This window comes from Mizuhopecten yessoensis, unplaced genomic scaffold (assembly GCF_002113885.1).
Source record: "Mizuhopecten yessoensis strain PY_sf001 unplaced genomic scaffold, ASM211388v2 scaffold11067, whole genome shotgun sequence".
In the NCBI taxonomy this organism is placed as follows: Eukaryota; Metazoa; Mollusca; class Bivalvia; order Pectinida; family Pectinidae; genus Mizuhopecten; species Mizuhopecten yessoensis.
In genome coordinates, this window is record NW_018408863.1 from 614933 (window position 1) to 629119 (window position 14187).

The window sequence follows — 14187 nt, forward strand, 5'->3', positions numbered from 1 at the left end:
ATTGGAATCAGTCCAATTAGAATGTCTCAGAATTATATCAGGTTTGAGAAGAGGTACAAGTCATAACTTAATATATAAGGAGGTTGGTGTAGATAAACTAAAAATAAGACGTGATAATTACCAATGTATATTATTTTTCAAGATACTGCAGCATGACTGTCCTGACCATCTTTATGATTGTATCTTACCATATTTTAATAATGATAATAATCCTCGCCTTAGACATCATAGAAACTTTATTGTTCCCTTGTGCAGAACCAACTTGTATAAAAATAGCTTTTTTTCATAGAATGATGTCTCTGTGGAATAGGCCAGACTGTATTTTTCCAAAACTCACTTCATTGAGCCAGTTAAAACTGGAATTACTTAAGGAAAGCACATACGTTTTGCAACCATCTAACTGTACGGATATTTTTAAATACGGTGGCTCCAGGAAGTTGAATATAACATTATGTCAACTACGGAATAAAGACAGCCAATTAAAATCAGATTTATATAATGATCATCTTACAGATAATCCTAAGTGTGACTGTGGTTTTATTATTGAAGATGCAAATCACTTCTTCCTCAATTGCCCCAAATATATAGATGAAAGACAAGTTTTTTTCAATGCGTTATCTAATTATAACGAAATTGACAACATCATCTTAAATACTGTTACTTTCACTAAGGGTGATATGAACCTTAGCAGTGAATCAAATAAATTTATTCCCTCATGTGTTCTGGAGTTTATTGACAAATCTGGAAGATTATAACTTAAACTATACTAAAATTTTTATTACAATGTGTTTGTATTTGCTATGTTATAACAATAACTGGTGTAATTGGGAAGGATGGCACTGTGTATAGTGACAGTGTCTTTGAAGTGCCTCCAATCAAACACTAGGCTATAAATAATTGAAGTAAATAGACTATATTAATTGAAATGGTAAAATCTATGATATTCTAGTTACATGTATTATTTTCTGTGAACATGTATTAAATGGTTCTAGTATTCTCCTATTAATTCGAACATATACTTCATCTTCTCTATAATACTCTCTCTCTATATATATATGTATATTCTCTGGAAAGGGCTTTTGTAGGCAATGCCTTTGCCTAATCCAATTGTGTTTTTTTTTTAATACAATTAAATTGATTTGAAATGAAAAAAAACGGGGATCCTTCTATGATATGACCAACATCGTTTGAACCAACACATTAATACAATCTTCTTTAAATGAGAAAGTACTATTAATCTTGTTTTAATTAAATATTTTTATCACAAACACTCTCCAAACAACAAACGACGTTCTCTTCAAACGTGATTTGTTGCCAGACTATTTCGTACCTGCGAAATGCTCCAACATGACCTACTGATATTGTTTGATTGTTTGATACATTTTCATTATTGTACCAGATGCAGTCATTACCGGTAGTCGATCACAAAAATATCGATGTGCTATTTTTTCCATTATTTGACGAATACCTTCTGCTTTGGATTTAAAATCAAGCACCTTCCCTTTTCTAAAAATTCAAAACATTTGAATCATTTCAAAACTTATAGAAACACGGTTTTTACGAACTAGTGTTAACAAATCAAAAATCGCTTTGTATCAATTTTTTGTTTTAATAATTGGTAAAAAATCATATACATAATTTGAAACTATATTCTTTGAAACGATATTCTTTGGGGTCGTAGGTATCCATGTTACACTCTGCTTGACATCAGAGTTGAAGGCATAAACATCAGAGTATAAACAGAGTATCCGTTTTTGATCTGATTACTATACTATATTTGCATCATTTTAGTCTTGAAAGTCCCACAAGGAAAAACACAGTAAAGGCAACACATATTTAACGTAGAAATTTTAAAACAAAACACTTGAAAAAAGACCTATTAAACAAATAATGTTTTATAAAGCATGGAAAAGAGTAGTTGATACTAACTAATTTGTGCAAAAAAACTGCTACATGTTACATGCTTACAAACGTACATTTTAATTCACATCCTTAACATTGTATGCAAGATCTATCCTCCAGGGGTACGCCATTGGGATGGGGGAGTGGGAATGGGAGTGGGTAGTGGGTGGGGGGACCTCTTCGCTCGGTTAAAAGCAATCTGTTCATTTTTCTACTCCTCCTTTCCGTCACCACGTCTTGCCCATATTTGCTTTGGGACTGGGGGAGGTTTGTCATTTTCATCCTTTGAATCATTAGTCTGAGGAGATTTGGGGAGAATATATTCTAAAGTTTTATCCTCATTTTCAACAAGTTCGAGTGATATTTCATATTTTGTGTATCTCGGATACTGATTTCTCGTTTGATCGACAGCCTGCGTCTTCATGGCTGCTTTGACTGTACATCTTTTTCAACCAGTTCTTGAATTGCTTTTGTTTGGTTAGAAATGCCTTCCATGGAACTAAACTTTGTCTCTTCATTGTGAACATTTTGCGTTTTAACCACTCTTCTAGTTTTTGCAGAATAGTTGGCCTTCTTTGGGAAAAGTCCATAGTCTACTAAAGAAACAATAGTATTTATTTTATTCTTGTAAAATCATTATTTAAGATCACATTATGGATTTTCGAATGATGGGTTTTATTTCCTACTTCTTTGAAAAACAAAACAACAAACATGAAATGGCAATGTTAATGTCTTTCGTTACTGCAAGTAAATATTTGTTTTTCTGGAAGTAAAAAGGCTTTATGATATGCTCAATTGTTAAATCTCGGCCTCTCTATATTTGTTTCCAGCATTGTGGTTCATTGTTGGTGAAAACACCAAGACTCTCTATACGTAAATATGATTTACTTACTTCGCTATAATTCAAGATGTTTATATTTCACTCAAAGATTGTCCACACATCATTTAGTATAATATCAGAAATAAACTGTTATTTTAGGTTTTCCTTTGGATTTCCTCATTTCCTGTGGTAGATTTTCCTGAAAAAAACACAGAAAAAAAAGAAGAAATGATAACATGATAAATCTATTAAAAAGACTGATCATATGATACTCATATATGCAAGTTGAGTACTGAATATCATTTTCTGTCAGTAAAAGCTTTTTTTTTTAGTTTTTTGTTTGCAAGTAAAGTTGAGACGACGCAGATTTGAAATTTTCACAACTTACACGCTAACAGATATACATAATCTTGTCTATTCAAAAATTAATACTGATTCGTCCTTGCCAGCATCCTTGTACATATGTTCATTGCATGCATACAGATATGTATTTATATCTCAAGTAAATGTATTGAACGCAAGTTTGCTGTTAATTTTCTTAAAGAATTGTTAATTTCCTGAAAGAAATCACACAAAACTATTCATCTACCGAAATATAATTATTTACAGTAAGTGATTTTGCAAAAGATCGCACTCACACCTTACCAGTTGCATTTCTGGATAACTGTTTCATAAAAATGACATTCAATTTAATATACAAAAGTATCAATAAGAACGTTTATTCTCTTAGTTTAATATCATGCAATTTTCCGTAAACACTTATTCAAGTTATTTTTAAGTCAATACAATACTTTTCACGGTTTTTAGTTACTATCTTTTATCCGTTATTATCTGTTAGCAAAGAAATAATTTTATTTTTGAGAATATTTTTTTTAATTGAAATACTTCAAAGAAAGTTGTAAAATGGGAAATGTTAACTTAATGCGTACCTCCCAGTCGTATGAGTTGGTCCGGTCGTTGTCGACACAGGAAAGGTTATTGCTCTGACACAGAAATGTGGTCTTAGGAAGATGTACCTTCATCAGACCTCTGTTACTATCACCAGTACTGCCCTCGGGCACGTGGAAAGTCTTTAAAACGACATTCTGATAGGACCGTCGTTCTTCGTAATTGTTAAAGGAATTTCCGTATGGAATAACAGTTGTGTTTATATGAATATCGGTACTTCCTTCTTTAGAAATATTTGAAAACCCATAATGCATCTTGTCTTCTGATAACGGATTTTCTTGAATATTTGTTGGTATATCTGTGTTCGGTATCTTTTTAATATCACCGTTGTGTTTAATATCGACAGTCACTGAGCCCATGGAAGGTTTACTAGACGTGTACAGCAGTCCCTTGGGATCCAATCCGTTTTGTTGTCTCACTTTTGTCAGTTTTTCATTCGTGTAGGACAGTTTCCTATTTTCCAAAGATAAACACACAGATCTTTTAGTTTTTGACAATTAGTGGGACATTCTGATTAAGATATTACGTCCCACCATTTGGCCATAAATATTAGTTTTAACACCATATCAGGTTTCTTTTAACAACCACCCCCCCCCTCCCCCCCACCACACACACACAATCCACTGTAATTCTACTACAGGTGTGGCTATTTCAGTTTATTATTGAAATCTTACTTGCAAACAGAGCTGGTTGTATGAAATCTACTTCCTTAGTCTTTTATTGTAATATGTTCATAACGGACAATTCAGATGAAGAGACAATCTTACATATAAACTCACCAACGAATTATGAAGACTATTAGGATAACGGCAACAAAAAAGAGGACAGCCGCCAGTGCGCCTAATATAACAGCTAGCAAGTCGGTCCCTCCTATCGCAAACAAGCCATGGGACATAAGCATATGGCGTGGGAACTTGACCGTTACTAGGGCAACTGTTGACCTCTTGGGGACACCATCATCGGCAACATCGACCACTAAAAGGTAACTTTCCTGCTTTAGTTCTCTTGGTGTTGCAGTTATACTAATATCTCCGACTGAGTTGATGTGGAATAGTCTTAAATTAAAATGAAGTTAAAGCATTCAAATATATAGTAAAGAGTATCAACCATAAGCCAAATAGTTTAAACTTTGATTAATTAATGACAAGATTGTATTAAAGAAGTGCGCTGGTGTGAATCACCCCTCTAATTTGGATATTGGAATATTCATTCAATAAATAAAACCATTTTTGAAGCACAAGATATCAAGGTTCAACAAGCCCAGTAAAGGACGTTATAGTCATCCTGATAAAGTGTACGTCATATTCAAAAACTCCCAATTTAAAATTCATATGTGTATGTATTTTGAATTTATTGAACTTGTACATTAGCTATTAAAATGGGAATTAGCGAGGTTAACGCAGTCAATAATAAGACAATAAGGCTGATGTCGTCATAAAAACAGTTCACCGGACTTATAATATGTCAATCTCCTTTGCGTCCCAGCTGAAATCTACGAAAGTACAAATTATGTAAAGTTCATATATTTATACCTAGGTCATGCAGAGCTTAATTTCTCTTTCGTTTTGGGGGATAGGCTTGTTGGACCAAAACAATGCCATAGTTCATTAGGCACATCATTTCATATATATATATATATATATATATAAATAAAAGACAAGAGTTTCTTTGACTTCCCTAGCTCTACCCCTCTTTAGAGGTTCATCAGGGGAATCTGCAGTAATATGATTCCAGTAATTGTACCTACCTTCCATGCAAAAACGTTACAGTATCTTAAGGACCTTTACAGTATGTTCATCTTTTAAGAAAATATCAAAAACGCAGGTTACTTATTGAAATGGATACCTAGTCAAGGCAAAAAGTTGGTTAGGATTGAGATATAACTGTATATATACTCACGAGGTATACGTTTTTAACTGATACTGGAGATGTGTGTTGGGATCCTTGTCCCGACCCTACGATAGAAGATATCACAACAACCAGATCAACTAATTTCCAGTGATGTATACGTGGCAATTTTATTGGTGTTGAATAATGTTTTCATATGTAATAGTAATGACAGGTAGCAAGTAGAAATGTTTTAAACACTTTGTTTCTGGTCCATTAGACAGCATACTAAATGTGTTTTTATGTGGATACTTAGTTCACGATTACACCAATAACAATTATATATTTTCTTGCGATATGAACACTAATTGTTAGAAATAAATAACTTTTCAGAGCCTGTGATATGATATAACATTAAGGGTACTCGTCGTTACCAAAACACGGATGTGATATCACTCCAACTTGGGCACTCTAATTTAAGAAACAAATAACTTTCCTCAAAACCTTTCTTGAAAATAAACAACCAAAGACAGTCTTTATCATAAACCAAGATATACCCTATATCAGTGAATCAGAACTTTAAATCTTGTCAAAATTGTGCTAATTGGGGTAGCTGTTCATTATATCATATGTGATCAACCTTATGATATAATGTATTGCGTGCACATGTCAATATTCAGTTCATGCATGTACCTCTATGGCCGTGACGATGGCGCCCTGGACCCGTTCCGTGCTCACTGTAAACTCAGAGTTCCCTAACTCCGGCGAGTTGTCGTTGACGTCCTCTATCCGAATATGTATAGGTGTGGTAGCGAACTGAGATGATACACATATGACAATATAAGTGTAGTTTGTACAAGTAACTTGCCTTAAAACAAAAATACACACGTGTGATCAGTTATTATAACAACCTTTCCTCAATGATATAGCAATTGAAGTTGATACAGTTAGTAGTTGCTTGATGTTGAAATAGACAATGGTAAGAAGGATGAGGTAGAAATAGAGTTGAAAATTAAAAGATACCACACTAACCTACGAGAATGCGTTTAGTAGGCCTATTCTACTGTTGTCGCTTTATGCTTGCAGAAACTGTGGGTGAACAGGTCTTAAGGATACCGTTAACGTACATATTCCGTCTTTGCGTATTGCAGAGTTATCTTCTCTTTGGAGCAGGTATTGATTGTTACGTCATTGGTTTGTGTGAGAAAATCACGTCATTTTCTCAAAAATTGATGACGTTACTCTCACAAACAAGTGACGTAACAATCAATACCTGTTCCCAAGAGAAGATAACTCTGCAATACGCAAAGACGGAATTTTTACGATACGTTGATTTTACAATTTTCCGCGCTTGAAGAAGTGGAGTAAGTTATGACTACGCATATTGAGTTTCTCACTGTTTTCTAGTGAATCTGTTGTGCTTTTGTTAATTCGCCCATGCTAGAATCTGTTAAAATTTGATATTGTGCTTAAATTGCATTGCGCCAAATTATGTACTTTACCACAGTAGGCATGACCTTACTGTGACCGAGAGACTCAAAGATGTATGCAACCTTATTGTATCATGGACACTTACCGATGCTGCATTGTGACTTTCTATAACATGGAGACTTCGGGACGTATGCTAACTTGAAGTGATTTGCACCCTTCTTTCAAAAAACATTTTCTTAAACATAACAAATGAATTGTGTCACGAGTTATATGTGATTGATTCATAACACATAGGGAAAGAAGGCGATAAGACTCAGGTTGATAACACTCGTGTTAACTCTTGCAATGTACCAAAAACTGATCAAAACTTTAGATAGGGAGATATTTCTACGATAAATAAGTTGTATATAATCCAAGGTAGAAAATATCCTTAAAGCATTATGTGTTTCAATAAAAATATTCCGTGTGACCATAACGTCACAGAGGATCCCGTAGGCCTGTATCACTTACATGCATACCATCCGACACCTCCAGAGTGAATCGATATTCTTTGTCTTGTCCGTCGTAGTCTAAAGATCTGGTTAGGAAGATGTTTCCTCTACAACAAGCAGATTAGCGCAATATAATATACATGTAAAACACTTCGGCAAAGATCCATCACCATTATCATAACAAATGAAAAACGTACGCACGTTAAACGACATTGATACAGGTAAATGAATATTCATAACATTCAAATTTCGTCCTACACCTTATTGCACCATTATCTTTCCTAACATAACTTTATATTTTAATATAACGTACCTTTATATACTACAAAAGTGTACCAGACTACATTGCCTCTGAGGAATTAATTACTGAAAGAAAGTTACCTCTGATCAACTGCAAACTCCGATATGTTTTCCAATATGTTGAAGCTCAAAGGACCCGCCTGTTAACAGTGAGGTTCGATGACTTATTCATTTCATTACGAAATGATACATTGCGATATAAATACTTGTATATGAATGTATGTGTTTTATAACTCGTGCAAATTTCACGAATTGTCATTTTCTCTGTTTGATTCACAAACGACTCACATTAAGAACATAAATAGACACATGAACATTTCTTGCGAAAATGTGTCGAACGAAGTATTTAAAGCTATTACGACCAATATTTACATGATTAAAGTGAGACAATCAACTTTCTTAGTGTGTAGTTGAGTGAAACATGACATTATTTACTATAGGGATCAATAAAAACATAAACTTACAGGGTTCTTCACTGTGACTGGAACAGTCATAACGGTGGTTCCTGGTGGCTGGCTCTCCGCAATGGTGGTTTCGTACAAACGTTGACGAAATGAAGGACCGTTAGGCAATGTTAAGTTCAATCCTGCGACATTGATTTGTACAAGTGCAATTCCATGTCGTAACGGGTTGTCGATCTGAGTCGCCTGCAAAACAGGAACGATACATAAAAAATGAAATAATAAAAAGCAATATCAATATACGATGAATATTGTTATATAAAACAGTCTGTATATACCTATGTAGCTTTCAGATAGAGTATTTAGAGATTCGATGTTGGGAGTAAACTTCTCTACCTTGACAAGAGCGGAGTACATTGTTTTAGCCAGTTTGGAGTCTACAGTTACCGTTCCTGTCGTGTTGTTTATTAGGAAGTGAAAACTCGGATCTGTAAAGAGAAGACAAAGAGACTGGAATCAGGTTTTTATAAGTAGCTCTAAAATACATTTTTGTGTTTAGGAGAGTATTGAAATAAACATATAGCCTTACGATAAACCACGCTAAGGATGTTTATGAACAAAATTACATCACTATAAATTACAATTTAAATGAATGTATTGCCTATAACTTCATACAGCAATGCAATAAAACACACAGAGCCCCCCCCCCCCCCATTATAATCCCTTACGTCACATACGTATAAACATGTAAATTAACCTAACAAAGTATATACATAACTATAATAGCAATAATAGCACCAACAAGAAGATGGAGGACGAGGTTGACCTACATAAACCTACATAGGTCAACCGGTGTCCTATATAACCCACATCTACAACGCCATACCTATCGAAGCTTACTTCCGGACCACTTTTTCTACATCATAAAAATATACATAAACACTAGATTGTTTACTATCCAAGCGTATTATGGGTTAATGTCCAAGTGCGCCTCTTACCGTATATCTGATATATGACTGTAGTGTTGAGCTGGTCCTGGTCCCGAGCTAAGAGAGGCGGGCTAAAATTCACAGTAGTACCCTGGTAAAGTAACGATACACGGAGTTTATGTGATTATATGGACATACAATTTCCGAGTGGCAATTACTTGATCGTAGTACTATTTATTGAGCCATCAGCTTACGTAATATAATTGCTCTCTGAAAAAAAATGAACTAAAACAACAATGCTTTAAGGTTCCTCTTCGTGAATCGTCAGGTTGTATGCAGTTTAAATTGGAATTCTTTTATTTGACTTCCTACAGTTTGGACTGTCATTTCTTCGCTTTTACGTTTCATTTCTCAACAAAACTAACTCACGAATGCAAACATCTCACAAGTGTACGGTTCCAAATGTATATTTCCTGGAATCTGAATAATGAAAGTAAGTCGTTTGACACAAATGTATATAAAGATCGGAAATAATCACTGTTTTAAAATAATCTTATAAAGCTTTACTTTGTAAAAACTTACCCTAGTTGCATTGATATCCACATTTCCTGAATAATATTCTGAGGTGAATGTGGGAATTAGGTCATCGGTGTCCATAACGTTTATTATTAAGGTGGCACGGCTGTTCATACTGACACCACGAACAGGGTTATCCTGTAGAAAATAGCATAGTTATAATATTTGGAGGTTCTTATATACCGCTTTATCACAACCTAGTTCGTAGGTCGTCTCAAAGCGGTTCACAAATTATCATCCGTGGTTATAGGCCTTTGCAACCAGCCACTATCTTTCTCAACTCCCTCGGGAGCATACAGCCGGTGCTGCCATTTCGGCGCTCACAGCTAGCATGCAACAATTCTAGCACCGCCCAACCTCGTACTCATTTACAGCTGATTAGACTGAAACAGGCGGAGTAATGTATCTTGCTCAAAGATACAACACAGCGCCGTGCCGTGAATCGAACCCACAACCCTTCGGTCATGAGCTCGGCGTCCTACCACTAGACTACCGTGCCTCCACAATGATAAAACAACCATCGTTATACCATGTAAGTCATATCACATGCTATTTCGGTATGCTTTTCATATACCTTTTACAAGACATCTTAGCAGAAATGCTTTTTTCCAAAACCTTAATTTCATTTATCCACCAAACCAATATTGTCATTTCTTCACTGTGATTTTTAATTTACAACCATCCGTCCTATCGTCAATTTATTTATTAGTTTGATAAACACATTTTACTTAAAATATTTATACTCTACCTTAAATAGCATATCTGCAATTTATTTTGTATCTATTTTTATTATTTGCACGCGGTAACTATATCTTCCCTTGAAGTAAACACTTAATGACAAGAATGCATCACAGCAATAAATGTGAAGACACAAAAGCAAAAGGTACGACACCATAAGGTTATCAAGAAAAATAGAGAAACCAGTCGTTCAAGAAGGAACAGTATAACCTCAACATTTATAAACCTTTGCCTCTATGTCTACTGTCATCTTATTGAAAGTCTCGAAATCGAGTGGTTTCCTGAGTTTTATATCGGGATATAGGGGATACTCGATGTCGAAATAGTTCGAGTAGGAGCCGGGAAGGATTCGATACGATATCTGGTCATTTCCGCCGCCTTTCTGGTCCGCATCTGTTGCTATGGCGTCTCGGAAAATGATTGTTCCTAGGGCTGTGTCCTGAAATACATTAAACATTGATGGACGTGGTTGACAGTAAGAGGTTTAAAAATGCAAACTTAGCTAGTAGTTTGATTATCAATAAACATAGTACCGACAAAGTCCTTGAAGGATGAGAGTTGTCATAAGAAATAGGTGTTTTCAGACAAATTTATAGATACTCAAAATGTAAGCAATGAAGAGCGATCAACATATTACATGCACCTAAGTAATGCAGTTGAAGCTTGACTTACTTCTGTAACATCAATGACGTAGTTTGAATGTGAGAAGACTGGCGGGTTATCGTTGACATCTTCAAGAATGACCCTAACCATCAGGGGAATCTGTAGTGTAGAAATGCAAACGGTTAACATGTCAACATTCAAAAACGAAGTTTGCTAACTCAGCTCAGTCTTTTAAATTAACACTTAAACTATTTTATTGAATAACGCGATCAAATACTGTGAAATCACTAATCTCTGTTGGGGTTTTAGTTTCGTTGAACTCATGGCTGCTCTTCGTCTATTAATTAATAGGTCCACGAAGTAATTACAAGTTTTACACAAAGCTTTTCTATGTATGAAGAAGCAATTATATGTTTCTAATGATGAAACGCACCATCATTACAAATAAAAACACCACACACTTTTGTCGTCAAGATGTAAAGTCTGATGTCCGCTTAATGATGATCGTATTACATTGCACAGATTAAGATTACATTGTATACGAGTTCGTGGGTCACGAGTACTAACTCAAACGGATACTTGCCCTATATTAAACTTGTTACTACTTCGTGGACCTATGAATTCAAGGATGAAGATAACCCACGAAATCAACACAATTAATAACCCCACGAACATTAGTGATTTCACAGTATGAACATGTATATTTTCGCTCTAGAACGCAATACACATTATATATTTTTGAGCCAGCATCTGATAGAAAATTTTAGTTGTTTGTCTTTGCAATATAGCAATATTATATATTCAACAATAACACTTGTATATTTAGTGGCGACATTGTTTATTTTGACGCAAGACGTCATCGACGCAAGACGTCATCTAGATGCGTCAGCAGACCTACCGAAGGCGAGTCGATTTCCTTTCTGATGCTACATTCGACCCTGAGAATGATAGTACTGGTTCCCTGGTCTGTGTCCAGCGCCCTCTGGAGGGTGATGTTACGGCTGGCTTGATCCAGGAGGAGATAATCGTTTGGTTGTTGGGTTAACTCCACCTCGTCCGACCCTCCCGATACCTTCAGTTTCCCCAAAACTGAACCTGCCAAATGGTCAACGCCTTAAGGTTAAATTGTACACGTTATACCTGCGGTTTGTGAACTACAAGCTACCTTCCACACTATACCTGTGATTTGTATTAGAGTTAAGGCTATATGCTACCTTCCACATTATACCTGTGGTTTGTGTTAGAGTTAAAGTTGTATGCTACCTTACACATTATACCTGTGATCTGTGTTAGAGTTAAAGCTATATGCTACCTTCGACATTATACCTGTGATTTGTGTTAGAGTTAAGGTTGTGTGCTACCTTACATATTATATCTGTGATTTGTGTTAGAACTAAGAGTTTAGGCTTTATGCTACCATCCACATTATACCTGTTGTTTGTGTTAGAGTTAAGGTCATATGCTACCTTACACATTATACTTATGATTTGTGTTAAAGTAAAGGTTATACTCTACTAATCAATATACAGTTATTCGTGTTAAAACTAGGTTATCAATCCGGATACCTTGGCAGTACAGGTAATCAAGGCAAAAGTAGCTTTGTTAAGTTTCCTACCGACAGGTGTGTTCTCGGGTACGTCTCTGATAAAACTCTCGTATCCTGTCAGAGGAATGGAACACGGGTCTGAAACGACAAGAAATATGCTATAATAATGATAATATTTGAAAATAAAATTTTCAACGCAAAGATCTTTTAGTGAATTTAGGTAAAACTTTTGATAAAATAATATAATTCAATTTTGCAATGTAGTCAGAAACGCAGTCTGCATAAACTGGATGTTTATGTAAACAAAAAGATCCAATGTCCGTCAACCTTACATTTATCGAACATATTGTCCATATCATATTAGGTCTATAATGACAACGCATATATAAAATCATATACAAATGAAAGTAACATTTTAACGAATATAAAATCACTCCCCAAATACTCTGAACATGAATAGTTTTCACGTGCGAGAATGTTTCATAGTTATACACAGCGAATAGTCGTCCTAAATACGTTGACTTTTAATCACATAAGTGTTTATGAATATAAACTTTGAATACAGAATGTAGTTTTATAATTCGACTACTTGATCGTTCACAAGCGGTCGCTTATTGGCACAAACTGTAAAGGTCTTATCAATTTTCATCATTGTCAGTGGAAAACGATTGTGGCAACTGCATTTTGTAAATGACCAGCGACACTTCCGGGTGGCATTTATAGATGTAAGACCACCATCACGAGAGAAGTATGTCCCTCGGCATCACAAATCACGTCATTATGTCTTCATATAATAGTGTTCCAGATAAATCACTTTTCAAGCAAGATTTTTTGTTTAGTTTCTAGTTAAGTCACTATTAAATATTTGATCTCACTTCCCGTTAATAAATGTGCTTCAACTCCTACCAAGCCAAAGCAAACGACGGTAATTAGTTGCAAGAAATTGATTTAAACAAGAAAACGATTGTTTCTGATACTTATTCCTGTTAGGTGTCACGTTTTCGTGGTGTTTTTTTTTGGAATTGAGGACATATCCGTATAAAACAGAACTTTGCTAGGGTCCAAGTTGGAAACAAGACGGCGCTACAACGTTTGTCACGTTCTCAACGTCAAAACGTGATCAGGTCTGGCGAGATAAACGGATACAGCAGAGATATTTCTGTTAAAGTGCACAGTTTAATCTTCAGATCAAGAATATTACCTCATTTGACACCACAAGCTGACAACTTTCCTAGCAGGTTGTCGGCTTGTCTCGTAGTTCACGCATTGATCCACGTAACGGAAAGACCGACTATCACAAAGATATATGAACATGTTTAAAAAAACAACACCATCTATCTTTTGGGAGAAATTGACATGTCTCGACAATGCGGCATTTTACAATGTGAATATTACTAAATGAAGTCAAACCACTTGACAACAAATCGGTATTTAAATTACACAATTTCAACACACAAAAAGAGAAATTTGAACTCAAAAACAACAGTCGAAACAGTCAAAAAATCATAACAGAAGGATGACGTCAAGGAATTTGCAATAAAACCTGAGGGTAAACCTTGTCGTTAAAGACAAGCACTTCCTTGGTCATAATGCATCCAGTCAAATATAAACAAAACATTAAGTTCAGAGAGAAATACGTCCCAGTATACGCGACCTAAAAGGTTGATGATACTGG

The 14187-nt window shown here is 35.2% G+C and overlaps 1 protein-coding gene across 1 annotated transcript; it reads right to left on the reverse strand.

The window, feature by feature from the left end:
• Positions 1–1669: 1669 nt before the first annotated feature.
• On the reverse strand, positions 1670–9706 carry LOC110465250 (protocadherin Fat 3-like). The gene is made up of 12 exons (XM_021520955.1): positions 9632–9706; positions 9119–9200; positions 8517–8608; positions 8184–8366; positions 7801–7859; positions 7439–7526; positions 6191–6313; positions 5570–5625; positions 4450–4725; positions 3652–4123; positions 2795–2921; positions 1670–2498 (listed from the first exon to the last, which is right to left on the reverse strand). Exons 1-11 carry the CDS (start codon positions 9704–9706, stop codon positions 2859–2861), a joined length of 1569 nt encoding a protein of 522 aa, XP_021376630.1. The 3' UTR covers positions 1670–2498; positions 2795–2858.
• Positions 9707–14187: the final 4481 nt, after the last annotated feature.

Coding starts and splice junctions, on each gene's coding strand:
- LOC110465250 (XM_021520955.1), bottom strand. CDS start 9,706: ATGGACACCGATGACCTAATTCCCACATTCACCTCAGAATATTATTCA. Junction 9,201..9,631: donor TGGATATCAATGCAACTAGG/GTAAGTTTTTAC, acceptor TTACTTTACCAG/GGTACTACTGTGAATTTTAG. Junction 2,922..3,651: donor CCAACTCATACGACTGGGAG/GTACGCATTAAG, acceptor TGTTTTTTTCAG/GAAAATCTACCACAGGAAAT.